This window comes from Blennius ocellaris, assembly GCF_963422515.1.
Source record: "Blennius ocellaris genome assembly, chromosome: 21".
Taxonomy (NCBI): Eukaryota; Metazoa; Chordata; class Actinopteri; order Blenniiformes; family Blenniidae; genus Blennius; species Blennius ocellaris.
In genome coordinates this window covers 15,440,234-15,468,218 of record NC_137670.1, presented here as the reverse complement: position 1 = coordinate 15,468,218, position 27,985 = coordinate 15,440,234, and the positions used below count along the sequence as shown (strand labels likewise).

The following is a 27,985-nucleotide window of genomic DNA, read 5'->3' as shown; positions in this document are numbered from 1 at the left end:
CTCATTCCAGAGCAGTCAAATACACGTCTAACGATGACGAGGCCAAGCGGCAGCGCCACGATGGATGAAGCGCCGAGTAAAACATCGTGTCGGATGTTGGGGGGGAAAAGCGGGTACCAGCTGCTGGCGCTTTTCTCCCGTACGTTAATATTTATTTGCGAATGCGAACGCGGAGCGGTTCGCTCTGCTCTCGGGGAGTTTCATAATACTCTGTAGCCTTTCATTACGTCTAATTGCCCAATAACATTCAGGCCTGTGTCAGCTAATGGTGAAATGAACCAGGGAGACCTCAGTGAATCACTTGGCAATGGCCTTTTGTTCTTGCTGAATCTGTGCGCTGCATTGAAACCTTGGGGGCAGTGATTGAGGATGGTTTGCTTTATGCCCCACTTCCTCAATGATCCAGCTGGCACCCTGGAACCCAACAACCAACTTTTTTTTTTTTCCTCTCTTCTTCTTCTTCCAGGGGAGAAAAAAAAATGCTTTTCACCATTTAAGTACGACAGGACAATCCCCAGCAGAGGAAGCTTAGAGTCGTGTAAATAAAGATAAGCGCGACTGCATTTGCGATTCTTCGCCGCGATGATGGAGGGTCCGCTTCAGTTTTGTTTACAGAGAGGGAAACATGAGCTCAAGCGCCGGCGTAATTCATCACGTTCGCCCGGGTTCTGCATTCATCATCTCTCCGACCAGCTCACTTCCCATTTCCAGCGATTTGTTATTGTAAAACAAAAGCTGGTCCGATACGAGTTCCAGTTTGAACCAGAGTCAAGGCTAGAATTTCCCCAGTGCTCCGAAACCTTGAGCTCAGAAGAGAAAAAAAAACCCCCTAAAAAAAACCAACTTGTGCGACAATGACTCAAGACCAGTTCAACATTTCATTCTCTTGAATTAGTTTATTATTAGCGGCAATACATTTCCAGTACCGATGACTCACTATTTCAACAAATGCACGTTTCCTGCATTCATTTCTATTGCAAGCTACATTTGTGAACAACTGTTTATTACCCAGCGGTCTCTATAAAAGCTTGTTGAACAAGCTGACTGCAACACTAGACTGCTGTGTGCTCAGTCAGCGGCTGGTTTCGGACACATTCATGTCAGCTTCAGGCATCTTATCTATGTCACGCATGTTTCTCGCAAATGCACGGTGCAGGAATCTCTCTGGGACGCCTGCATGACAGCGCGAACTGAAAACGTCAAGTCGGGTTCGTTTGACACTTCACACTGCGTCGGTTTAACACGGTTTAGGAATTCAGACTCGGTCCTTTCCTTCGCAGTGAGTGGAGTGTTCCCGTTCTCCTCGGCCTCGCACTCATTGCCCCCGCTGACTGAGGATCAGGTCCACAGCCTGGGCCAGGTCGTCCACCGTGCCGTCAGCCGTCACCGTTGGGTGCCTCTCGTCACTTGGCCTGGGGGGGGGGGGGGGGGGGGGGGGGGCAAAAAGACATTCAGTGAAGGGGGGAAAAAACAGCTGCTGCACTAGAGTCAATAAACGAGAAGGCGGTTTGATGCTATCAACCTCTTTAACTACAGCGAATGAATAAAATGGAAACAAGCGGGACTTAATCGTTTCGGAAAATTCTAAAAAAGCCAAGAAGAGTTTTACCCCACAGGCTGTTTGAGTGGAGCTTACAGGGCTACGTTTTGATGATAAACAGGGTTTATATCCTCTCAGAATAATCATAAGAGCTCTCTTATTATCTGCAGCAATGCAGTAAAAATTAGGTTGGGTTCCCCCCCCCCTTGTTTTCTGTGCATCTGCTTGCCAATAGCCCATGCAGGGAGGTGCATGTTTTGTGTCTGCATTAGCAGCTGTCACACGCTGTTCTGTTATAACTGGAGGGGGGCAACTAAAACACGCCAAACGGGATCGTTTAATGAGAACTGCTAATTCGAAAAATACTTGGTTCTAAAAATAAAAACAGGAAAATAAGTTACAAGTGGGTGTCTAACAAGGGGGTCGGGACCCAATTAAAAGATAATATAAGTAGAAGTGTGTGTGTGTGTGTGAGAAAATTAGAAACAGAGGGAAAAACACATTTATGCAACGCAGTTATCTACTGATGTTTATCCCAGCCTGCTTTTGCAGCAAGTTGCTGCAAAATGATCTTCAGACACTGATAAATGGATTCCTTCAGCTGAAGACGAACCCCTCCTCCTCAAACATGAGCCAGAGAATCAAAATGCATTTCGTGTTTAAAAGTAAATTGCAATAACCTGCATAATGCAACCGCTATAGGAGAGTTCATTTTCCAGACGTTTCACTGTATTGCGCATCAGGAGGAATCCATAGAACTAGCTTGGTGTTGATATTTTAGTCCTTTTCTGGACTGAATGTTTGGTTTTGTGAAGATTTTCATCACATACATGTGGCACAAAAACAAAGAAAAAAACTTTCAAAAGTTTCAATTTGAAGGTTATTCTGGCATTATTCTACCAGTGCGGCCTACTCAGAATTAAATAAATTGGACCGATCAACATATTTGCATTACTGTGTAAAAACTTTGCTGAGTTTTTAAGAACGACTCCAGAACTTTGGGTCCTTAATTGAAAAAGAAAAAGGAAACGGAGGCGACCGACCGCAGCGCGGATCCCGATCTTACGTCTACCTGGTTTCCTCAGCGGTGGGAAAACTGCAGAGGGTCGTGGCGCAGCTCTGCCTATGTCCACACCGGCCACCGCCATTGTTTGGCTGGAGGCCCAGCGATGGATGCAGATATGGCTGTTTAATCAGCTGGTAGGGGAAACGCAACCCATTTGGTGTGGCACCGAGCCCGGGCCGGCGTGCACGACCACTTCTCCTCCCCGGACACATCAAAGGGCGGAGACGCCTCCCCTTCATTCATCTGCAGCACGGCCCGGGAGACCTGCAGATGAAGTGGGGCCTATACGCCCCCCCCCCTCCCCTCCCCGGGCCGCCCTGCCCGGGCTCTGTGTGCCGCCTCTGTTCCACAGTCACGGGTTGGAGCTCCAGATGGGGACCCTTTGTCTGGCCCCGGGTGTGCCGCACACACCACCATTAATCCTGCCTTCTGAGAGCTGGTGGAGGACCACGGCAAATATTTGTGAGCCAACCGAGTGTAGCGACAGAAAGAAGAGGCCAGAGGGAAGGGGGGGGGGAATACTGAAGCCACGTTGACTATGGGGAAGCGGTGCCATGTGTTTACGCATGTCTGTCAGCTGCCAGCGCTTGGGTTATGTGAGCTGGTCCACTAATGGTCGGGGTGTTATGTCTCCTGTGCTGGATTACTCCCGCACCCTTTTCTGCCCCAGGACTGATTGAGTTCACGCACGTACAGGCATGAACGCCACAGCGACTTACTCACATGGCTCTTGTGTTTCGAGCGGTGAAGCCGACGGCACCGGCCACGGCGTCTCGCCAACCTGATGCTCCTTTGAATCTCCCCAATTCTCTGTCTTCTAAGATGTATGTGTGTGCGCGCGCCTGTGAGTGTGAGTGTGTGTGTGTGTGTGTGTGTATTCATTTTGCCGCTTTCCTCCCATTGCCATGAATAATGAAGGAGTAACCAGGTCAATGTGACCATGCAAAATTCAGCACAATGCAGCTAGTGTTACCAGTGAGGTAATGTGCAGCTCGCTGCGTGTCCTTGAGGTCAACGCAATATCAATACACGATGTGAAGAGATAAGTTTGGTCCTCAGGCTTGACTGACAACGCGCAGCCTTCACGCGGGGATGAGGTCAGCTCCGAGGTGGAGGTGGAGGTGGAGGTGGAGGTGGGCTCCGGCCCAGAGAGCTGAAGTCCAACACAGCTGGAGGAGCAGTGTGCTGCAGCAGAAACTTCGTAAATGATCACAATGTGGGCAAAGTACATGGTTAGTGTTGAAATGGGCCACACGTTGGGTTTTACAGTAACCGGGAATTTTGAAGACCTGTGTAATTAAACAAGCGGGACCACCAGGCTCTGTTTGCACATTTGAGGATGGAAGCTCGCCGCTGCTGGTGTTGTGCGATTGATTCTATATGTTTAGATTGCCGAGATTACACAAGACACTGACTTACTTTGGGACAAACGTAGACGTCAGTTGTGACATTAACTTTGTGTGGTCTGCCACAAATCTCATTCTACAGGAGACATTTGCCTATGTTTTGTTTGGGTTTGAGAAATGGGATGAAGTAAAGCCGATTGTTTATCCTTTCAGGATACCCCGTATCTCTGTTGCACGCAACCCAGGGATATTGTTTGCCCATTTAAATAGCCCAGAAGACAACAAAAGTGTCATCATCTCTGATGCTTCCCTACAAAGTATTGTGATGAGAATTGTTTGTTTGTGTTTTGGGGGCGGGGCTTAGCCAAAGGTCAACTGCAAGGGATCTGCAAAGATGATACTCATCAGGTCTGAGGGCTCGAGGGTTAAAAGCTCATAAAATGACCATTATGAATTAGTACAGAGGTGCATTCTTTAATAATTGGGCTGATCTTGTGGGTTTCCCCATCACCCAGCGGTGAACAAGTAATCAGAATCACCGTTCCATTTGCTGACTACACCTCTAATCCTGTACAACAGCTCTGGCATGACAGTGGATTAACCAGTTGTGCAAGCGGGACACAACATCGGCATCGAGCACACACTGCACAGGCCGTGTGAGTATTCAGGCTTAGAGAGTCACGGCGCGATACGGAGCCCTATAAAACACCCAGATACATTTTGTCTGGCTGTGCCTCCAAGAAATGGAAGTGGATACGAATGCCTTGTGTCAAAGTGTGATGCAGGCCTGAAAGGGAGAGCTGGGCTGCTGCACGTTATGAGGGAGGCCTTATCTTGGGTTTGTGCAGATATTTTCATCTGGCGGTCAAGGTGGCCGACCGCGGGGTGAAAGGCAAACGACGAGCTTCCCGTCAGTTAATGCTTAACGCCCAGGAACAAACACAAAGACGTGCCTGCACACAAGTGGAGAGAGAGGACCGTCACACACGCCCCGTTTTCATGTGTACGTCTCGCTTAACGTCTCCCGGTTTGTTTTGCTGAGTCGTCAAGACACGGCGCACATGGGGGGGGGGGGCGAGATGAAAAGTTCAACCTGAGCCGACGGTGCGTGACCATGAAGCTGACGCTTCGGGTCCGGAGGCGGCGACATGAGGGCCACATTCAGCACCACCAGGTTGATCTCACTTGAACAAAACTTTGTGGCTCGTTTGACGTGGAATGAAAATGGTTTTGGACTCAAAACACATGCGGAGCATCAGACCCGGCCATTGTTTCAGACAAATTAGTGAAGTCAGTGGATTTGAAAGCAGATTAAAAAAAACAAAACAAAAAGAAAAACAAGGACTAAAAAAGTGAAAGCTGGCCAACGGGAACACAACACTGAAGGTGTTTAATTTAGTCAAATTGGAAGATTCCCATCAGGCTATTTCCTAAACAGTGTTCAGAGATACGAGCCGCCACCTGGCCACGTACTTAAGAGATCACATTGTGGAGAGCAACGATAACACTGAAAAGGAAAACATTCAGTCTGCCAGCGAGAGCTGGAAAAACACTCAGCCCAGTTTATTGTGTACTTGCTCATACCAGACGAGGGAACGCTGTCCTTTCTCACAACAGAGACACAACTAACCCACACACACACACACACACGACGTGAAGGTGGGTGACATAAGACGCCGACGTGAGACGAAGCTTTCTCCCTCATTGCCTGCGAGGGGGAAAAGGCGTGTGCTTGTTTAGCGTCGGCGCTCGGTGACGTTGCAGGAGCCTCCAGGGTGAGAATGTGATCGCGGTTTGACTGGCTGCGGTATAAATAAGAAGGTCACGGGAGTGACTGATGGTGTATCGGGACACTCAAAAACAGTCAATGAGGAAGGAGCAGATAACTCCCCCTCCCCCCCGGCAGGGACGTTAAGAGTGGTTTTATCAGAGCGCACTCGGGTGCGTCTCGCCCTCTTTTCTTTACCTGGCATTGACACGACAAGGGAATAATACAGCAGCAATTTCTTTTTTTTTTTTGGTGGGGGGGTTTAAAAAAGAACAACAACCCGAGTGAATACGGGAAGCCGGCATAATACGTGCATGTTATGGCAACAAGAAAATACAGATGCGAAGGTGGAGGTTCCACATCCTCTGCTGAGTTTGCCATCCTGCAGCCGTCGTTATCACTTTGCCGTGCGAAGGTTGTATCATGTTGAATCACGACGAGCAAACAGCTGCAGCGTGGTTTTCACACGTTATTCGGATTAACGGCTCTTTCCAGTCAGGCAGGACACAAAGGGGATTCCCTCGATGGAGCATGAAGAGCCACTTGATTTTTTCCCCCCCCATCCTGTCGTCGTATAAAAATGAGTACGAGTGTGTGAGTTTCTAAGAGCGAGAGAAACACACAGAGGAAAAGAGAAACAGAGAATCCTGGTGTGTCAAAACCAAACTTTCTGTCCCTCCCAACTAAAAAAACACACACAAGCCTAAATGAGCAGGAGGCGAACTGAAAATCAACACTTAATGTTTCAAAATCCTAACCTACTATTTAACTACTGCAGCATTGCACACTTTTCAAAGCTGCTGTTCGTAATAAGACCAAATTCATAATTGATGGGTCGCTCTTAAAGCGTCCTCCCCGAGTCGAGTTTCAGGATTAAACATGTTGCACTTAAAAAAAAAACAAAAAAAAAAACCTGTCGCTACAGACTTCTCAAGTGGACCAGAGTGCCTCTTGTTTATTTGACCAAATTACCCCTTTTTGCAGCATTTCACAGCTGTCCTGGCAGCGCTTGTGCTCAATATGCAGAGCTTCATGTGACCCAGATCTAACCACACTCTTCTCACCGGCAGGTTATTATTAGCAGGGCTGCCGCTGAGCCTCTGCTTGTGTACATCTCAACGCACACACGGGTGTTGTGTTAAGAGGCGAACGGACTTGCCGAGTGACACGCGTTTTTTTTTTTTTCCATATAGAAAAAGCAAATACATACACGCAACCGCACACACATAAACACATAGACTGAAACCACTTGGGAGGAGGAACGGCGAGAGACAGAAACCAGGCAAGGGCCCAAGTCCCCTTTAGCCAAGCAGCTTGTCAATTGGTAATTGCAAGAGGGATTGGTTGGCCTTTGAGACGGCTAAGGGGGTCTGTGTTCATGTGTTTAAGAGGCAGTGCCATGTTTCAGCCTGCCATCTGTGGACTCCGGCTCTCCGATTCGCACTCGTTTTCCTTCACTCTCTTTCTCACGGGTGGAAAAGTACCGTCGGAGGGCTCGGTGACCGAAGCCCGGCCGGCTCCCTTTGTCTTTCTGTGGGAGTCTAGTCTCGCTGTGAGAGAAAAAAAAAAAAAAAGTGCGGGTTAATTATTAATATGTCATTGACTTATAACGCTCGGCAGGCTTTAGAGGAGCCTGCAGGTAGGGGAAGCTGTCACCCCGGGGTGGTGAGGGATGGGAGAGCAGGCGTGGGCGCCCAGCGGAGCCCCTTCAAGCTCTTTGACCTCTTTGTAGCTGCACTTGACACGTCGCTCTGCGACCAGGGCTCGCTTTGTGCATCATTGTGCTTTAAAAAGTCAAGACTTGTTTCAGTGAAAGAGAAACCGAAAGGCCGAATGAAAGGGGACAGTTTCTTTGATCTGTCCATACGTCAAGGAGTCCTGAAGAGTCCGTGGAAACTCCCAAGTCACACTTGCTGCTCAGATTTATGACGAGGGAACCGACCTCGGAGACGTCGAATGTCATCGTACCTGCTGCAAACAGGCCATGAAACGACATTTTACTGCAGAAGCTCAAATGTCAGAGAGCGAGGGTAAAACAACTTTTCTAGCTCGGTTTTGACCTTTTGAACTAATTAAAAAATGTGTCATTTATCAAAATAATCAAATTAGCTTGGTGTGCAGCAGCCATTGTGGACATACGTAGATTCTAACGACCACAAGAAGAATTTGCTTTTGACAATAGGTCTTGATAACTAAATCGTACGATATGAAAACACAAGCCGATTATGACGCAATGATAAAGTTCAATTAGTATAAAATTTTACAAATATATTCAAACATAATTCATAATTTCCTTTAGCTCTATACAAATACAAAATAGCCACAACCATGTCAAAATAATAGCCTTTTAAAACCTTTTAAGACTAAAAACACTGAATTTGAGACACAGAGCAGAGCCCAGTAGCAAACAGAAACATAAATATGGCTTTATGATTTGGCTAAATGTGGATTATGTTATGCATCAGTTCAGTTCTAGCTCTGCTTAGCTATATTTTGGCAAACATATTGGCAGTTGGCATAAATGTAAGGATTAATTGATGTTTCCATGCAATCTGGACTTCCTCATTAAGGAAATTACATTTGATCTTCTGTCCTCATCAGACAAACTGACAGGCAGTATAAGAAAAAAAATGTATTTGGGAAGAGCAATACATTTAAACCAATCATATATACTGTGAAAGCTAAAAATGAGGAATTCATTTCAGGAATTAATGGTGTTTACGTTCCCTACAAAGCTGCCAATTTCAATTCATGGAAATAGGCTGAAAATAGATTAAACTGAGTTAATTAGCAGACAGATTTGTGACTAATGCTGCCATTGACCACAACTTTAAAAGTCATACATTTACAGTAAATTGAATTTGGGGGAAAAAAAATTGCATTTCCCCCCCATTCCTGTGTATTTAACGACCAATTGGTTAACATCCTAATTGCTGTAATCATGTGAAATGAAAGGAGTTGAAATGAACAGGCCACCGTCATCTAGAAGGAAAAAGATAAGGTCGGAACACGCAGGCAGGAATGAAATCCAGCCAATGGAAGCCTTCCTTCTTGCGTTATCTGTTGAAAAGGAGGGAAATCCAGCGGTGGAAATGGAAGCCTTATGCAACATGTATTTTCCTGTTTTGCCGTGTATGAATGCAGTCAATACCTTGTTGACTGACTGGCGATGGAGATAGAGAAAGCAGTGGCGTGCATGAAATCAAAGCGATGTCTGCCTACGTATCACGTTATGTAATATAATCAACATTCTTCGGCCTTATACAGGATTTAAATGGTGCGTTTACACCAGTTTAATTCCTAGACTATAAACCAAAATACAGACAAGTGCATTTATGTGGGATGTTGTGTATTTTTTCATCCGATTGTTTGTTGACAGCTGAAAAAAGAAAGTCAACGGCTCTTGATTTGAGTTTCTCTGATCGACTCAAAAGAGGGTCCTTGTGGATTCTGCTGCAGGTCAAAGGCCATGCTGTGCCCTTGCTCTGATTCCCTGGATTAGTGCCAAGAGTCACTGCAGAAGCTACAAGACACATTTAAATATAATGTTATCTGTTGAGCTGACAGCCGTTTTGAAAAGGTCCACAGCCCAGAGCCTCAGTGGAGAAGAATGCACCCGGATAGCTTCACTTCCTTCCCACACAGACAAAACTGAAGTGCTCGCCGTGGTTAAAGGGACAGGGTGTGGATCGGTGCCGACACTATAAACAAAGAGAAATGCCTCACAGAGACCAGAACAGGCGACGGTGCAGAGAAAGTGTGAGTCAAGCCCAACCTGCTCAGGCATGACGGCGCATTAAACCCAGAGCATTAGCAGGCTGTACCGCGGGTGAGGGAGCCGTCATAATCGTCTAGGTGATAAAACACAAACAAGGGCCTTGAAATATAGGAGGTAACACTAGAAACCATGTACATTATCATATCCTCTGACGCTATGGGACACCGGAGGAGGACTGAAAGATAAGCTCGGGTGAAATACAGTATGTACCTGAGAGCCATCCCAGGGGCAGAGCTGGGTTTAGAAAGCAGGCTGCGCTACACGGCCACCCCGTGGAGGTTTTGGGGTCACAGATGAGCACGAAGACGGTTCCTGAGCCCGACGCCGTCGTCTTGTGTTCTGTCTGAAGTCTTGAGTCATCAGAGTGGAGGTCTGGTCTGGAGGCGGTTTACGTCAGAGGGGAGGTGCATCACCTTTCTAAACATGCAGAAATCAATGAAAAACAAACCTAAGACTAAAACCAACCATCAAAAACTATGACATATCTTTTTATATATATATATATATATATATATATATATATATATATATATATATATATATATATATATATATATATATAAAATCCTTAAAAGTTTCCAAAATAAACTCAGCCTTGTGAAACAGTTTATATGAACTGTGAGCTGCAACAACACACTATTCATGTTTGTGAGTCTGGCAGCAACGTGCAGGCAGATTTTTTTAAACGACCATCACAGGCTTATAGCCATTTAAGAATTACAAATATATGTATTTTTATATTCTCAAACTACTTCTTTATTATATGTACACTTAAGTAAAAAAAAAGACATTTACACTTTCTTTTTAGCCTTTTTTTTTTTTTTTTACAGGGATTGTGAGAACCCACTTCTCAAGGATACCCGTTTCAGCAGGATCAAGACTTTTGACAAGCATAACAAACTGCTTGTAATTCAACACCAGCCTCATCATATTTTAGCTGCTGCCTAAAGTAGATGCCCAACTAAATCCGACAGGTGTTGCAAATTTAGTCGTCACCTCAACAAAGTTTAATTCATATTTTGTCACTGTAGTCATGTCGAAAACAAACGTCAGTCTGTGAAACTATTCTTTAAATTACACTGAAATATTATTTGTACAACAAAAACAGTGTGTATTACACAAACACCACCTACACCACTGAAGAACTTGAGAAATCTTCATTGTTCATTCGTTATTTGCTGCAGCGATAATGGATTTATAAGCCAGTTATCAGATTGGGGACCTGAGAAAGTGTTCTGAATGTCTTATAGCAGCTTTTACTGATAACGTGCGTGTAAAAGCACTGGACTTTATACAAGTTGACGGCAAAGAGCGTTTATACCAAAACAAACAGGATATCTGATTGAGAGCCGGAGATGAAGATGAAGGTTCCAGAGATGACTGCAGTTGATCGCGGCTTCTCAAAAAACAAAACAGAACAAAACAACTTTTAAGGTAAAGCTAAAAGCGGCAAAGGACCGAATAGAGCAACAAGAAAGTTTGTGGGAAACAAAAGCCCTTTCAAAGTGCTTCCGAGAGGTAAAGCGATGGGATTACCTGTCTGATGGGCTCACATGGTTGCAGTCAGACAAACTAATTGCGGTGAGCCAACACAACAAGCTCGGGCTCAGAGTCGCTCCAGTGAAGGCCTGAGAAGATCAACACCGATTCCTGAGTCAACTCCAGGTGACCACAAGGAATTTTTCCTCAAAAATGACTCAACATAATGCGTTTAGGCTTTTTAAAATCAACCCATCGACTCCTGAATGCTGGATAATCTGCACCACTGTCCATTATTAGGTGAAATCAAAAGCTCTTACAACAAAAAGCCCATTTCGGATGAAGTAAATATTGTGAAACAGTTACTCGATTTCAGCCTGAGCACACATTTCTGTTTTGTTTTTTGTTGTTTTTTTTAACTCGTCTGCCAACATAGCCAGGCATGTGGCATCAACCCAGTGAAATGTTTCTTTAACATGGTTTCACGCACGCATGCCAAGTCAGCATGTTTATTTTACTAAATGCAGTAAAGTACGAGTCTGAAGTAGCAGGTCATGTTCCACCCAGTCAGAGCCCAGGAACATTGCTGAGGGGAAAAACTAATCTGGACAGTAATCACATGGCTACTGACCCCCCCCACACCCCTCTCCCCCCTCCCTCCCTCCCTCCCTCCCTCCCCTCCACGAAACGCTCATTTCCTGTTGCATCCCTCAATGACGGCCACAGACAGAAAGGCCGTGAACCGGGCTGCGGTTTGGGTCGTTCGCATCATCGGGGGACGGGTTCTCTGGAGAGCTCCGATCTGGCTCGGCCTGCTTGTCCCCCCCCCCCCCCCCCCCCCCCAACAGTCACATTAGCAGTGGAGCGTTGGCCGCGGGGAGAGGCCTGCAGTGTAAACCACTCCGCTGTGTGAAAATGTTTGCCGTGCGCTCTCTGCCAGATGCCGACGGGAATCCGGTGCCGAGCTTCCTCTAACTATCAACACTTATTGCCACACAGTGTTTTTTTTCTTCCTTTTGGCGTAATTCCACATCAGCCCGGAGCCGTGCGCTCGATTCTGCCGTCATCAAAAGATACAGAACTACAGAAACGGCGGTTGGCGAATCACACCGGTTCACAAATGGCGCGTGAAGGAACGGCGCTCCGTGGAACCTGCTTCCACGGAGCTTCAAAGCGGCGCAGCTCTGCGCTGATGCGGATCCTTGGAGATAAGAGAACAGATACAAAGAGCACGGGACCAGCCAAGGCCACAAACTGTGGGAGATCACGATGTTTTCAAAAGGAAAACAAACCAAAGCCACAGGGCAGAGCAGCCACGATGAGACGTACTCGCAGCAAAACTGTTCGTCGGGATAAAACCCAGGGAACACTTCAATAACATAAGAAGAAAGCAAAAAAAAACAACTGAAGTAATAAACCGTAGCTTTACATCCCTTCATTTTCTCTGAAGCTTTATTTAATGCAGGGATGCAGGGGGCTCAAGCGACCCCAGCTGAAGATGGGCACAAGAGGGTATATGGGTGTTGTGCAGCCTGTATACCATCTATAGTCTACTTTGTCTTTAATGTCATTAATTTATTAAACAATCAAATTGTTGATGACATTCTAATGGATCAGTCCACCTGCTTCGCTCGTTCTCCCTCCTTCCATTACCAAATCAAATGGAGAAACTAGGGACTCGGCCACAAATGACTCCAAACAAATGTGAATACCAAGTTGTCTCACTGTGCACAAATTCACCAAACAGCAGAATAGACTGTTAGTGGTTAAGTCAATTTCATGTTTACAACTCGACTCCAAATGGCCATAAAACCCATTAGCGCGACTTTAAAAACACTGTCCTGGAGGAAAGTTCTCTTCTGAGAGAATCCTCCATAACTCATCTGTGTTAAATTCGATGTTTGGATCAAAGACGATTCTTAAGTTTTCCCCCTGAAGACAAGATGGTGCGAATCAAGACACGTTGGTAAATAAACAACAAGAAACTGGTCACCGATAGCACTGGAGCGTTACCGTTCTGAAAACTGCACAAGCAAAAGGCCGAGCGACGACCAACGCTGGCAGAATTCTTCCCATGCAGCCGATTACCGCCAGATGTCCACGCTCGCATTCTCCCCAACGGGGCCGATACACACACGTATCAACAACGGTGACGGATTTATTTACAGGCGAAACTCTTTACTTTAATCTGAAAGGCTGAAACATTGTGCAGTTTAAGATCAGAGTTAGATTACACGGACCAGGCGGGGCTCGGCTCTTCCTTCCCGGGAGGAGCGCGCAGGCCGACGGCACGCAACCAGATGAGTTCCCCTCAAAACACGTGAAGATTTACGTTTAAACCTCCGCTTTGAGACGAGTTCGCCGTCACGAGAGCAGGAAATCAGACGGGCCGATGTCCCTGCTTCTAAAGCAAATAACGCTTTAACAGTCCCGTATGTCGAGTGAAAAGCTTTTTAATATAAGCAGATATGATTAGATTTGTCAGTGATTTGTAATGTGCGCCCCCCCCTTCCCGTCTTGTCACAGGGCCTGGGGTATTTGAAGAAGTCCTTTCTGTGGGCCTGATGGGAACTGCAGGCCTGCGCAGCATCTGGTTGACTTGGAAACAGCTGTGTTTTCACAGATCTGACTGAGGGTTTATAGCTGCTCAAAGTAGGCTTGGGTTCACTGGGCCTGTTTGGCTAAACAAAGTTAAATCTCACGTCTCCAGTGCCACTCGCCGTCCCAACCGAAACGCAGCTCCAGGCACGTTTTCCCCTCTCGCTCTCAGGGAATGTGTTCAGTTCGCAAGTCTTGAGGGAACTGCAATATCATGAAGAGTTTACATACGTAAGTAAATAACTTAATAGGTTTGTTTTTTTATATTTTGACTTCACATGCCATAAATTGTAATTTGAAGCAGAGCGTACAGATTTCCTTATTGTACTCTCGCCACAGAAAAAAAGAAAAGAAAAGCTAAATCTCTACTGTTACTACGGACGACACCACAATCTATCCAACCAGTTATATAGAGCATGCAATTGTGATAGAAATTCAAAAATGTCTCTGTTCCCTGTCAAAGTTGGACAAAACTGGACATTAAACCTCATCTCACCCCGACTGAAATATTAGCTACAACTTGTGATACAGGAGAAGACCGACTTTCTGTGTGTGACTGATATCGAACATAAATCATCCCAGTGTGACTGAATGTGAACATCTGGCTCGTTGTCCTGAGCGACGGCATGGTACAGCACGGACAGGTCACTGGAGCCCCCCCCGCGACCGACAACCCAACGGTAAGATGGATAAATGTCCGTATGGAAACGCAACCGAGCCGCTCGTTGTCCAGCTACGCAGGCTTCGACATAAAAACCACATTCGCAGATGGTTTTGGTAGACCGACACGGACGCGGGGCAAACACGAAATGTCTTGTAACTCGACACTGATTACACATATGCTGCTCTGCTTGCTCATTAAAGACAGCTGCTCTCTCATAATGGAATAAATATGGCCGAGCAGAGATACTATTCAATCTGCTCCAACCTGTGCTCCCCTGACAAAGCCTAAAGACCATCGACTGGCTATATTTACCAACTTCCTCACTGCTTCGTGTTCATTTGAAACCAACATGGCGTTAATGAGATTCACCGAACACTTATGTGTTTTATCCGAACGAGTGTTGATGATAAAAGTGGTGAAACGACTTATAAACGCGAGGCATGTGATCAGCCCTCATTCTTTAATGCTGCCAGGGGTTGGTTCACAGATTCCCACCGTGTGTGATGGGTGCGCACGTCGAGTACATTGAAGTAAGCGCACGCCCACATGTCCTCGTCGGAGGAACAACGCGCAGACAAGAGGACAGGTTTGACAGTGAGTGACTGTGCTCTCAGCGCTGGATTAGAGCTGAATGATGCTCAAGCAGATTACAGGGCGTTCTCCGTTCCATGACCGCGACCTGCATGCGGCAGCGGAGCAGGTCACGGTGCCGTGCAAGACCGATCAGAGGTGCACAGCCAAACAACAATAGCAGCAATGTCACACGCAAGCTCTTCATGTCTTCAACAGTCAGCAAAAAAACAACAACATTGCGACTAAAAACCATTAATCAGACTGAAGCGGCATCACAGACAGGAAAGGAAAACATGACAAAACATCAGTCACCAAATGACTTTAAACATAATGTACAGCACATGTGACATGACGTTGAGATAAATAAAGACACTCCCTTTGCTCCCAGTTACTCGTCCACTTCATTCATGCCAAAAGCGCCACATCTTTTTTTTTTGGTCTAAAATAATAAACCATATGTTTCTGTAATCACATCATGAGCAAGGCGCCCCACTAATCTCCAGATTTAGGCCCGTAAATCCTTCAGTGACGATGAACTGGTGCGTAAACGAATAGCACTCGACAGGTGGGGAGAATAAAGGTTGGCGTTTGGCAGCCCCTCAATCAATTCGACAAATCTGGAGGATTCAAGAACGACTTAAGTGGATTCATGGGAAATGTATGTGCAGTGGAGGAGACGTGTGCTTAATATCTGCTGCAGGGGCGCCCTCTAGTGGCAGAAAAGGGAGATAACGCGCTTTCTTTTAACCTACATTCTTAAAATGAACCACTTGGACTAACCCTGACCCGATACCAAACATTTCAACTGTTTATTAAAAAAGAAAAGAAAAGAAAAAGCAATACTTTTTTTCATAAGCAGACCTGAAAGCACATATTGAGCTAATTAACAAACTCATGATGAACTGGATTCTCCAAATTTGAGTTGCTACTGAAGACACTACCCAGCAGTGGTTATTTAAGATCCAGGTTTGTTCACACAAGGGTGTATCCATCCTGTCGATTACTCACCTGTACTTGCCAGTTCTGACTTGTACTCCTTTCATTCCACATTGCTGGGCTCCGCCTACATCATTTAAAAGATCGTCTCCAATCATTAGCACCTGAAAATGGTATAATAATCATTCTATTAAAAAGTGCGTCCAATCAACGTGATGTACACACACACACACACGTATTGAGAAATTTAAAAGTATGTCTTCCATCCAGCTTTAAAAATCTACAGAATAAGGCTGTCGCTCTTTAGTTAAATATCATCAGGTCTCTTCCAGGAGGCCCTCTTCTCCACTTCTACTGCGTTTTCTCTCCGCTGACTCAGCACTAAAAGCAAACATTTGCACTGCTCCCTGTTTGCCGAGAAAAACTACCAAAGTGAGAGGGAAACAAATCCACACCAAGTATTTCAAGCTGCAGAAGACATGACGACAAGAATAAAACACAAGGTAGCAAAGCTGTGATGCAAAAAAAAAAGGTTAATCTTTGATTTAAAAAAATTACGCTAAAACTTCAATCCATCTTCTTCACAGACAGCTGTAGGATTGCAGTTTATATTTGCGATGTGGTAAACACATGAAGCAACAAACAAACAAGGAGTTTCCACTTTGGGAGGAAAAAGAAAAACGCCTCTGGAGGTGGCTGCAGCTTCTTTTCCGTGCCAATGATGGTGAGACGTGAGCTTTTGCGCCGACACGTCGTCAACTTTCTTTTGAGCATCATCGGCCAGTTCTTAAAATAGACATGCTGAGAAACACGGGAGTGCTCACTGACACGAGTCGACACCAAAGACAAGGCAGGAAACACGTGTGCTGAGCGACGAGCACGCCGACACACTGGCTGCACTGCGCAGGTTCACACACCAAAAGCATATCAGATATAAACCCGGCGTCGAACGTCGTTACCTCGTGTGGTTGGAGCTGCATGTCATCGAGAACGCTCTGGAAGAAGGTGGCGGACGGCTTTCCAATCACCTCTGCTTTCAAATCACAGGCGTACTGGAAGCAACAGGGAATTAATGTTGCAAACAAAAGTGCAAACGCCGACATGGACCGGGTCTGACATGTTGTACCTCCAAAGCCTTCATGTAAACTCCAACGTCGAGTTTTAAACCATCCGTCTCCTTGTAGTACCTCCTAATAAAACACAGTGGCAAAGGCAAGAAAGAAAATTCATGAATTCAAATGATCGACGGCCACAACACATACCAGAGGAGGAATGCGTTACCCTTGGCCCAGAGAGAAGAGCACGGGCTTCTCCAGGCCCAGGAGGACCCTGAACGCCTCGTTTAAATTGTGGTAGGTGAACTGTTCCGCTGCGTCGCCGATGACCACACAGTTTGGGTCGCTCTGGTCGACACCGTCAAACTCTGGAACAAGTCCTGCAGAACAGGGAAGCGGTTCTCAATTTAAAACCCGACAGAATTAAGACGACGTGTGTGCAACGTTTTGCCATTTTGGTACTCGGGTCGTCATAAGATTCACAAATCTACTAAGATATTCCTGGTTCCTTGTATCGGAAAAGCTTTATCCAGCAGTCCAGCGATAGATAATACCCCAGAGAATGGTTGAGAGCCATTGAAATAGATTGTTCAGTAGATTATTTCTTAAAAAAAAATTTTTTTTATAAATCTTTTGGAGAAAATGCAGGCTTGGATGCAATCTCATTGTCAAGAGCTTATTCTGCAACCAGTGGAAATTCCATATCCACACACAGTGTGTGTCAGATTGCTGTGGCTGGTTCCTCCACACTGAAGCTCCTATGAAATGAATGAATACATTGATTTTTAAACTGCTGCAAAGGAAAGGTGTTTGGCACTGGCATGGAACATTTAGATATTTGTTTTTTTTGCTTATCCCACAAATGCATTGCCTTTTGTCCTCTTCTTGGAGGTGACATTTCTTTGTGTTCGTGTGCAACTCGGTCAGAAAGCGTTACCGTCATGCAGCAGCAGGTGAGGCCGCAGACTCCTCTGTTTGAGCACAGCTATGGCCGCAGGGGCGGGAGGGAAGACCTCGGACACGCAGATGTCAAAGCCCAGCCTTTGCAGTTTGGCCACGAACTTCTCTCTGGTCGCCTGAGTCTCGTTGGTGCAGAAGCGCAGCTGCAGGTCGGACGTCTTCAGCCTTTTATTTTTAAAGAGAAGCGTCAAAACACGTGATTTCAGACCTTCTGACAACACATGGTAAGTGACTGTTGTTCATAGTCCGTGTAAACATCCGGAGGGGGGGGACGACAAAAAAACTAACGACAAACATAACGACTCACTCACTTTTTCACGGCTTCGATTGAGCCGGGAATGGCGGCTCCGTCGCCCTCTCCGCTTTCATATAAAACGCCACACAGGTCCAGAATGACTCCTTTTAAATTCCTCGCACAGTCGGGCCAGTGCCTGTCAGCCATGGCGGAGTGCCTACCGCGCATGCGCGCAAAGTGAGCAGGGCGAGACACATTGCATTTAACAGTGTATCACTCCGCGTGACCGAAGGTTTTTTTTTTTTTTTTTTTTTTTCTGAAAACGTATTTCTGGTCAAATATGCAGCCACTACGGAGCCCCTCTGGTGACATTGGTGAAAAAAATATTATTGCTTAATAACGCGTGCGTTATTAAGCAATAATATTTTTTCCAGAGGGGCTCCGTAAGCCACTGTGCCTTCTCTTCTATATTAATTCTCACCAAGATTACAAAGAAGAAAAAAAGTAGTGAAAAGAATAAATACATTAGAAAACGAACAAGGGGAGAAAAACTTACACATGATGCTCAGAAAATGATTTTACATTTAGTAAATACAGGTTTCTACTGTTTTAATCGCCTTAAGTTTGTCAGATATTTTAATTGAAAAAAAAAATGTTATGGAAGCTATTAACATGGCTGCTTTCCCACTGGAATTTTTATTTGAATGCAATACTTTGACAACTATGTAATACTTTATCAGATAAGTATAATCCATCCATCGTCTTTAATACAGCTTTATCCTGGGTAGAGATAAAGTCAAAACAATTTCACAGTCCAGCAATACAAGAACAAATAAATAATTGTTTTAGGGCATGCATTAGAAAATGAATTTTACATATTTTTGCAATCATACCGATGCATTTTTGGTAATTGGGTTTTGCAAAAAGTTGGTAAATATTATTACTATTATTACTACTACTACTACTGCTACTACCAATAATAATAATAATAGTCATAATAATAATGATAATTATTATTATAATAATTATAACAATAATAATAATAATATATGTATTTTACATACATACATACACAGGCAAACAAAAACAGAACCTTCCGCCCCAACTTTCGTTGGTGAAGGTAACAACTACAGGGAGCCAATACGTATATGCTGTGCTTTGGCCTGGTTTACCGGTCCAATATGGCGGAGGCGTTGACGTATCGCTCTGTAATCCCGGGAAGCTGTTGCAACATGGAGGTGTGTCCTCTGACGTAATGACACATGAGGAGGAGCGCACGCGCCGCCACTGGTCTGTATTAAACCTAAAGCCTGTCCGCGCAGCATCGACAGAGCATCAGATCACCACACCCGCCACGACGAGCTTTTCTCCGACAGGTACGTCGCATTATTTCGCTCCTTTTATTATTATTATTTGTTCTAATCTTCGAATGAAGCGTTTTGATGTATTTGTGGGACGAAAACGTTGATAAATGAAGCAGCAGGGATGCGCTGGGGTTAGCTAGGTACCGTGTTAACGGCGGAAATGAGCTCTTTTATCAACAAACATCCGAACGGAGTCACTTCTGATGGGTTTACAAACACATTTCTTCAATAATGTCACTGGTATGAGTGGTGCCATTTCGTCTACGGTGTATTGAACTAGAAGCGGCTGATGGTTCTATTCCCCTGGGCACTTTAATAGCTCCTCCAGCTACACATGGCCACGGCGGAGCTGCTCCCATCAGAATGGTCTTTATTTAGCTCCAGGCTGGAACTTGGTGGGTGTATCGTGGAGGCAGATCCCCAGCGACCTATCATCTCTCAGGGGCAATTTGCCACACAGTTCTTTTTTTTTTTTTTACTGCCCTTGAAGAGGTGCTGCATGTTTACTGTGTACATACACAGTTTTATCAGTGCCGATAACCAAACGCTGCCGAGGTCTTTTCTACAGAAGTATCATCGCCACAACCTCATCATCACACATATTATATTTCCTGCACCTGCCTTTTAGTGGCAAAGATTACTATCCTTGTGGGGGTGCACTTAATATTATTATTATTAATAATAAGGTTGTTATTATTTTTCTGCGAGTAACTAGTCCTGCAGCGTTGGGAGCACAGACACAAAAAGCACATCAACACATGCAGAAAGTTTGAGAATATGCTGCTTTGACTTTGGCTAACCGTATAATATAAAATCCCAAGGAACGGCAAAAAATAAATACAAAATCTCCTAAATCTCCTCCTCCAGTAGATCAAAGAAGAACGGCATAAGTTGGGACTTTTTCTAGTTCAAGTCACTGTTTTTAACGTCACTTTTTGGGGGATTGCAACCTCTGGAAAGCCACAGTTGAGTGGGCACTCTGCTGTGGGGATTAGCCCCTATTTCTTCTCTGACAAAAGCCTGTCCAGCCATTGTCTGGTTGTGAAAGAGAAGCATTTTTTTTTCTTTTTTCGTTCTCCCCCCCCTGGCAGACCTGTGGCCGGGCTGTGCAGCGTCACTCCTGTTTCATGTTTCTCTGCTCACATGCCACTTATTAAACTTTGATTTGAAGCACAGATCATTGAACCTGCCAAAGAAAGCCTCCCATGTTTCTTTCTTTTTTTTTCCCTGTTGGAATTTAGGTCAGCGACAAGTTGCAACTGAGTCACAATCAGAGGGTTTGAAGAGTTGCTTTTTGAATATGTTTTGTTATATTGTAATAGTAAAAACTGCTGGCTTGGTGGACTCGAAATGCTTTGAACTTTTGGGCAGCTGTAACTGACACCGCTTGATCGTCGTGTACAGCAGTCATTCTCACGGCAGTTCTGTTGATTCTCCTGTCTCCTCCCATTCACCAGGTTCACCATGAAAGGAATGATTCTCCAGCTGAGCCGCAGCTTGAGCCGGGCTGCACCCCTGCTCAGCCGGAGCGTCCATTCTGGCACCCGGCCCGCCTCCACCGCCGCCTCCAGACTGAGCGCCGAGCGCCCCCTCACCTCGGAGGAGATCTACGACCTGGAGGAGAAGTACGGAGCCCACAACTATCATCCCCTGCCTGTGGCCTTGGAGAGAGGAGAGGGTGAGTCACTCCCGTCACTGCCGGGCAAACAAACCCGACTGCGTCATCCTGTTTCGTCTGGTCTGTTGTTGTTGTTTTTTTTAATCCCTATAGATTAATTTTTATCTTTTACTGCAGGCGTCTATGTTTGGGACACCGAAGGCAACCGCTATTATGACTTCCTCAGCGCCTACAGCGCGGTGAACCAGGGACACTGCCACCCGAAGATCGTGGCCGCGCTCGTCGCGCAGGCGTCCAAACTCACCCTGACCTCCAGGGCGTTTTACAACAACGTGCTGGGAGCCTACGAAGAGTACATCACGAGCTTGTTTGGCTATGACAAAGTTTTGCCCATGAACACAGGTGGAGGGATTTGTACGGCCTGTTTTTAAACTGTCTCCAGGAAAAAATAAAAAGTTTAAATTAAACTTTTTTTTTCTTTTTTTTTTAACGACCAGGTGTGGAAGCTGGCGAGACCGCCTGCAAACTTGCCCGCAAGTGGGCCTACACTGTGAAAGGAGTCCCCAACAACAAGGCCAAGATCGTTTTTGCGGGTGAGCCACCAATCTTCTCTTGTGAGCTTGTCGCCGTCCTCCGCGTCGCCGGAGGAAACCGGATCTCTCATCGAGTGGTGAATATTTAACGGAGCTCAAGCGCAAGCCGACTCTAGGCAGACTTGATGAGTTTGTAAGATTTGGTACAGCGCTACCACTGCAGATTCCACGTGACATCTCAGAACATTGTAGGATAAAAGTGACAAATGAAACAGATTTTTTTTAAATTTTTACCCCTGGTTCTAAGCTACAACTGTTTCTTGTATTTTTGTTTATTTTATATTTTTTCTTTTTCTTATCTGTTTATTTTCCTTTGTTTATTGTGAGTATTCCCTTTTGTTACAAGTATAGATATTATAAAGGACATTGAGTTTGGGAGAAATGTGCCTATACTGTGAAGGATTGTCTGTTGTAAATTTTGGAAAATCACAATAAAATACTAATTAAAAAAAAAAGAAACAGATTTTATACAACGGATCGTATCTATTAAATGTGTAATATCGTTTCAAATGTAACTTGAAAACATCCAAAACATGTTTTTGTTTATTTGTCCTCAGAGGGAAACTTCTGGGGACGCACCATGGCGGCCATCTCCAGCTCCGTTGACCCCAGCAGTTACGAGGGTTTCGGTCCTTACATGCCGGGCTTTGAGCTCGTCCCGTATAATGACATTCCTGCCTTGGAGGTACAGTTTAAGTGCAGTTTCAAAGAGTTCGGTGCAAAAAACTGGCAATTCCTTCATACACTAGAACGCAGTACTTCATTGAATAACTGTAAGGTTGTTTTTACTTTATGATTGCGAGGTGAATTAATGTAATGTATCAATTTGATGAAACTGAAATGGATACATTGTAGACCATTTTACATGAAGTTAAAATGCAAGAGCCGTTACTGCACTCGACAATGTTTGACTGGTGGTGTTTTCCTTTTTTTTTATGAACTTTTCTATTTCTTTCTTTATATTGTTGTTTTACTTTATCAGCACATTCTTTTATATTTTATACATTTTATGTTTTTTTTTTTTCTTTTTATAAAACAGCACTTTAAAGAGGACTGCACCTTACAATTTTGTACTATGTACGAGTTTCAATGACAATAAAGACATTCTATTCTATTCTAAAACAACAAGAAGCACATGAGCGAAAGCCTTGGGGGGAGTTTTTGAAGCACAGCTAGTTGAGGAAAGTTATACACAGTTGGACTGTGACCTAGGTTGTGCTTGCTAAGTTATAAAATAATTTGGTTGTTTTTTTTTCCAGAGGAACCTACGTAGTTAATGTTTGATGTTTTCCTCCTGATTGTCCACCAGAAAGCCCTCCAAGACCAAAATGTTGCCGCTTTCATGGTGGAGCCCATCCAGGGGGAAGCCGGTGTGGTGGTACCTGATCCAGGCTACCTGACCAAAGTCAGAGAACTCTGCACGAAGTACAACGTAAGTACCGGGAAGAATTCCGCGCCTCGCGTCCGTTATTCTGAACGAGGTGTGGAAGCTCACTACAACCTGCACTGCACTGTGGTTTGTCATGGTGATGGCGGCAAAAAGTGAATCAATCAATTTGTCGATTACTTCCTGAAGCCATCTTGTTGCACCAAATATGAGGGTAAACTGTAGTGTAGTAGAACACTTCTACCATCTTCTTTTTTTTAAAACGTACACAAACAACAGAGGAACTCCTGGACGCTTCATAATGTGCATATTTTTTGTGCCGTGAGAGCAGACTGCAGTAAACCTTGACGATTGACGAGTTCAGTTTCCTGGGTGTTCGAGATCCCAGCTAAAGTACTCCGATGCTTTGTTCCAGGTTTTGTGGATCGCTGACGAGGTGCAGACAGGCTTGGCGCGTACCGGCCGGCGGCTGGCGGTGGACCACGAGGGCGCCCGTCCAGACATGGTGTTGCTGGGCAAAGCGCTTTCAGGAGGAGTTTACCCCGTAAGCATCCGCGCCGCTCCTCGGGGCCTCGCCACAAATCACGCGTACAAGAAGCGGGTCGCGTAACCGTGTGTTTGCGTTCCCCAGGTGTCCGCCGTGCTGTGCGACGACGAGATCATGCTCACCATCAAGCCCGGGGAGCACGGCTCCACGTACGGAGGCAATCCTTTGGCCTGTCAGGTTGCTATTGCTGCACTGCAGGTCAGTGTTAAAATGCAGAAACGAAGGGATGCATGTCATTTAACAAACAAACAAAAAACGACTTTGTGGTCACGGTGCGACCTGCAGGTGTTGGAGGAGGAGAAGCTGGCTGAAAACGCCCAGAAGATGGGGGAGCTGCTGCGGTCCGAGCTGAACAAGCTTCCCAAAGACATCGTGACAACCGTCCGAGGGAAAGGCCTCCTCAACGCAATCGTCATCAAAGAGACCAAAGGTACGCAGCCGCACTGTTCGATCACGTCACATCGGTTCTTTGCGGCGAAATTTCGGATGGCTTCCGCAGCATTTTAAATAAGAGAGGAGTTTGTTTTAACATGAACTTCAGTTTGGTGCAGATTTTTATTTTTTTTTTCATCGCATCTGTAAGCCATTCTAATGCCCGCTGTCACAATCCCGACAGACTACGACGCCTGGCAGGTGTGCCTGCGCCTCCGCGACAACGGCCTGCTGGCCAAGCCCACCCACGGCGACATCATCCGCTTCGCCCCTCCCCTCGTCATCAACGAGCACGAGCTGCGGGAGTGCAGTGACATCATCCAGAGAACCATCATGTCCTTCTAAACGCCCGGATACAATCCCACGGACTGCAGGCCGAGCATCAATCCACATTTGCTGAAGTTACAGTTATCAGAAAGTAACTTTGGAGTTACTTGCTTAGTTGTCTTTCTTTTTTCTTTATTCACAACGTGGTTCTCTGTGGGCGTTGCTGTGGAAAAGCCACATAGGTTCTGGTTGTGGCGTGCATCTATGAAGATATAGTGACACTTGATACAGACGCTGCTGCAAAGAAACAATAGTTCTGTTTTGGAAAAACTCCAGTTACGACAGTTAAGAAAGAGTTCCTTCACCTTTCAGATAATTTTACCTTCTAGTGATTGGAAATATTGTGTTGTCAGGTTAATAATTAAATGTTATTCATTCAAAAAAAAAAAAAAGTGGAAGTGAAGTCGGCAAAGAATGTTGTTATAGAAACTTTTACTTCACTTTATTTCGACTAACTGCAGGACTTTTGTCATGTCGTGTTCAAACCTGTGAAGATAGACTCTTTCCTCCAGTGCTTTTACTTTTCTTTTTCTTTTTCTTGTCTCTACTCAATATTATATTTTTCTTTTGTGTTTGGATCACACAACCTATTCGCGCACCATGTGTGGAAGCAAATTTCCAAACTACTATTTTTAAATTAAAAGTAGAAATCTTGCCTCAGGAAGGCTCAATGGGAATAAAAATGAAATAATATATGTATAAAAAGAAAGCTCTTACACTTTTTTTTGCCACTAAGCTAAATTAATGATATATATATTTTCTTTTTTCCAGATTTGGCACCTTTCGTGTTTTTTTTTTTTTTGAGTTATTGATTTGGTTGAAGGGATGACTTACTGCTAGCAGAGGCTAGTAGGATGTTGTAGCTGCTGTATGTAAAGATGGGCTTGTTACAATATCCACCGTTCATCAAATAAATGATTCCAGTCTTAAATGTTGTCGTCTCTTTCTGAGCCAGAAACGAGAACAATAATAATTTGGGATATCAAGAGAGCAGCCTGGAAGAGTCATCCTGATAACTTTGCTGGTAAAATCTGGAACACATCGGACAGAGGAGAATACTTTCACCAGGGTTGTACTACGCAGTTTAGTGGATTTATTTTCCTGTGTGTCATATGGCTTACACAGAGATATAGTCAAACCATACCATTTAACATGAAACATATCTTAGGATTGTGGTACTTGCAAAACCTGCAGAGGCACAAAGCAAACTGAATGGTAGAAGTGCTTAAACAACACGACCGGCTCATTATGTAATGACTTTGACTGGAACAAATAAAGACTGGAATGTAACAGGCTCCAAAGACTCAGGAAGATGTGAACAACTGCTAAGTTCATTTCGCAGGAAACAACTTTCAGGCCTAATTTTAATGTGCTGACAATTTGAGAAGAAGAGGAAATTAATTCAACAGATGACAAAAGTGCTGCTTCACTTCACATTGTTTGGTTTATTTGTTTTCTTGCCCTGGGAACGCAGAGTTAACAAGTCGACACACCAGTCTTTAGATAATTAACCTCACATGTTTTTGGATTGTGGGAGGAAGCTGGAGTTCCCAGAGAAATCCTTCAAAACTCTCCCACAGAACATGCAAGCTCCACAGAAAAGGCCTGTGTGTAATGACATAGTAGTCCCGCTAGATGGTGGTGTGTTCTCACTGGAATTAAACTAGTACTTGGACGGGACTGAAAAAGGTCAACAAAAAAAATCTCTGAGCAGATCTTAAAAAAAAAACATTTTAAAAATACTACATGGGCATAAAACTCTATAACATCCCTGTCTGGCTTGAACTGAGCCGAACTGTAAGCTTAATAACTTAATAATATGGCACTAACAGATGTTTAAAGTATAATGGAGTCGAGTTGTTAAGAGCTTTATAAGTTAAAAGGAGAATTTTAAGTTCTATTCTCAATTTAGGAAGATAATGACGAGAATCTAATATTGGAGTGATGTGATCTCTCCTGCTGGTTCCTGTTGCAGCATTTTGAATCGATTGAAGAACGCTATAGCAGTCATCCAGACACCCTGATGATAAGGAGCCGCAATAGAGGTCGCAAATGCATGGATTGATATTTCAGCTTGTTGACTCTGAGTCAACATGCTCTTGATTTTAGAAGTACTACACAGATGAACCCCCCCCCCCCCCCCCCCAGTGCTGCAGGTTTGTTTAATGTGGGAGTTGAAGGATGAGTCCTGGTCAAAAGACACTCCCAGGTTGCTCACAGTGCAACTGGAGGCCAAAGTAATACCATCCGGTGTTATGAGATAACTAGGTTAGATAAATTCTCTCTCAGATGTTTTGGGACAAATATATGAACTTCTGTCTTTATCTGAGTTACAGGGTCATCAAAGTTTTTACGTCTCTGCCAAGCTTCAAATTTGACAATTGGATCAGTTTCATAGATAAATAGATTATTTGTGCTTCATCTGCATAACGGTAGCATACAGGAAGCACGTATAATGTGAAAATGATTGGTCCTAAGAAGAACCCTGTGGAACTCCATAGTTAACTTCAGTCTGAGCTGAAGAGTCGTCATGAACATAAACGACGTGGAACCTGTATGATAAATGTGACTGAAACCAGTTTACTGCTGTACCTCTAAACCCTGGTGTTCCAGTCTCTGTCATAGGATGTTATGATCAATCGTATCAAGCGCAGCGCTGAAATCTAACAGGACAAGAACAGAGACCAGTTTTCTGTCTCTAATCTCCTAATAGGGAGCAATTTGTCTTTGAAAAAGTTGACAAAGTCGTTAAAGTTGAAGGGATACAAGGCTCCACGGAGCTGTGACTTTTTGTCAGCTTGGCTGAAGAGCCGAAGAGAAAACTGGGCCTGTTCTTGTTAAGTAGTTAAGCATGCGTCTCAGGTTTCGCAAAAAAGCTTTCCAACTATCTTTCCAGGAAATACAATAATTGATAGAAGTCACACTAAAGTAATGCAAGTCTGACACAAAGTTTGCAAGTTGGATTCATTCACTCATGTATTTATAACAGCGTTTCCCATCTTTCCCTTTCTGTGGGTGTTTAATACCCGGAAGAAAAAAAAAGAAAAAATGTTTGGAAAAAGCTTTAACAGATGGCAAGGTTTAGTTTCAAACAGATGTATATGAAAGCATAATGCGTGCAGTCACAGATCGATAAAATCTACTCTAATTAGTTTATTGCTTGGCACATTTAATGGAGTGCTCTAAGCCAGCTCCTCCTAAAAGGCTTAGTATTGAGTGCATCTTTTTGGGGACTATTATTCATCCATGGATGGCTGGCATGGCCTCTTTGCAGGAATACACTATGTGACATGCAGTTGCACATATTCTCAATTGGAAACTGCTCATTACTGCTCGGTCTGTCATGCCGGGCAGTGAGCACTCGTTTTTGGATGCACGTGGAAATCTGAGCCCAGACGCATTTGCATCTTTTTCTGACGTTTTCAAACACAATGTATGGCTTTCCATGCATCGCTCCGTCGTCAACACCTACTCTATTACATTCACAGCCTCAACAAGGTTGAGTAAATAACACATTTGCGTTCACACTTGTTGTCACCTCAAACACACTTTGGACTGCGTCTGCAAACTGGTGGAAATGTCACGTTTTCTACGCTTTCATTATAACCGTCACAGTGAAATGCATGAAAAACATTCTCTATCAGTGTGACCAGGCCCTTCTCACCTTCTCTAACATCCAGGCTTCTGTGTAACAATCAGATTTTTTTCCCCGTTGCAGT

The 27,985-nt window shown here is 44.6% G+C and overlaps 2 protein-coding genes across 2 annotated transcripts; one reads left to right on the top strand and one right to left on the bottom strand.

Moving 5' to 3' along the window:
• Positions 1-889: 889 nt before the first annotated feature.
• On the bottom strand, positions 890-18,211 carry lhpp (phospholysine phosphohistidine inorganic pyrophosphate phosphatase). Its single transcript, XM_080517236.1, has 7 exons — positions 18,075-18,211; positions 17,741-17,928; positions 17,030-17,183; positions 16,875-16,938; positions 16,708-16,800; positions 15,821-15,912; positions 890-1,412 (listed from the first exon to the last, which is right to left on the bottom strand). Exons 1-7 carry the CDS (start codon positions 18,203-18,205, stop codon positions 1,316-1,318), a joined length of 819 nt encoding a protein of 272 aa, XP_080373362.1. The 5' UTR covers positions 18,206-18,211; the 3' UTR covers positions 890-1,315.
• Positions 18,212-19,266: 1,055 nt separating this feature from the next.
• oat (ornithine aminotransferase) lies at positions 19,267-25,197 on the top strand. The gene is made up of 10 exons (XM_080516601.1): positions 19,267-19,374; positions 20,820-21,040; positions 21,158-21,382; positions 21,478-21,573; positions 22,131-22,258; positions 22,883-23,005; positions 23,376-23,504; positions 23,592-23,705; positions 23,793-23,937; positions 24,124-25,197. Exons 2-10 carry the CDS (start codon positions 20,827-20,829, stop codon positions 24,282-24,284), a joined length of 1,335 nt encoding a protein of 444 aa, XP_080372727.1. The 5' UTR covers positions 19,267-19,374; positions 20,820-20,826; the 3' UTR covers positions 24,285-25,197.
• Positions 25,198-27,985: the final 2,788 nt, after the last annotated feature.

Bases quoted from the DNA above. Each gene is read 5' to 3' on its own strand.
- lhpp (XM_080517236.1), bottom strand. From the start codon at position 18,205: ATGGCTGACAGGCACTGGCCCGACTGTGCGAGGAATTTAAAAGGAGTC. The intron at 17,184-17,740 runs GTAACGCTTTCT...CCTGTTCTGCAG, and splicing joins TCACCTGCTGCTGCATGACG to GACTTGTTCCAGAGTTTGAC. The intron at 16,801-16,874 runs GTACAACATGTC...TGTTGCTTCCAG, and splicing joins TTTACATGAAGGCTTTGGAG to TACGCCTGTGATTTGAAAGC.
- oat (XM_080516601.1), top strand. From the start codon at position 20,827: ATGAAAGGAATGATTCTCCAGCTGAGCCGCAGCTTGAGCCGGGCTGCA. The intron at 23,006-23,375 runs GTAAGTACCGGG...GCTTTGTTCCAG, and splicing joins AACTCTGCACGAAGTACAAC to GTTTTGTGGATCGCTGACGA. The intron at 23,938-24,123 runs GTACGCAGCCGC...CAATCCCGACAG, and splicing joins CGTCATCAAAGAGACCAAAG to ACTACGACGCCTGGCAGGTG.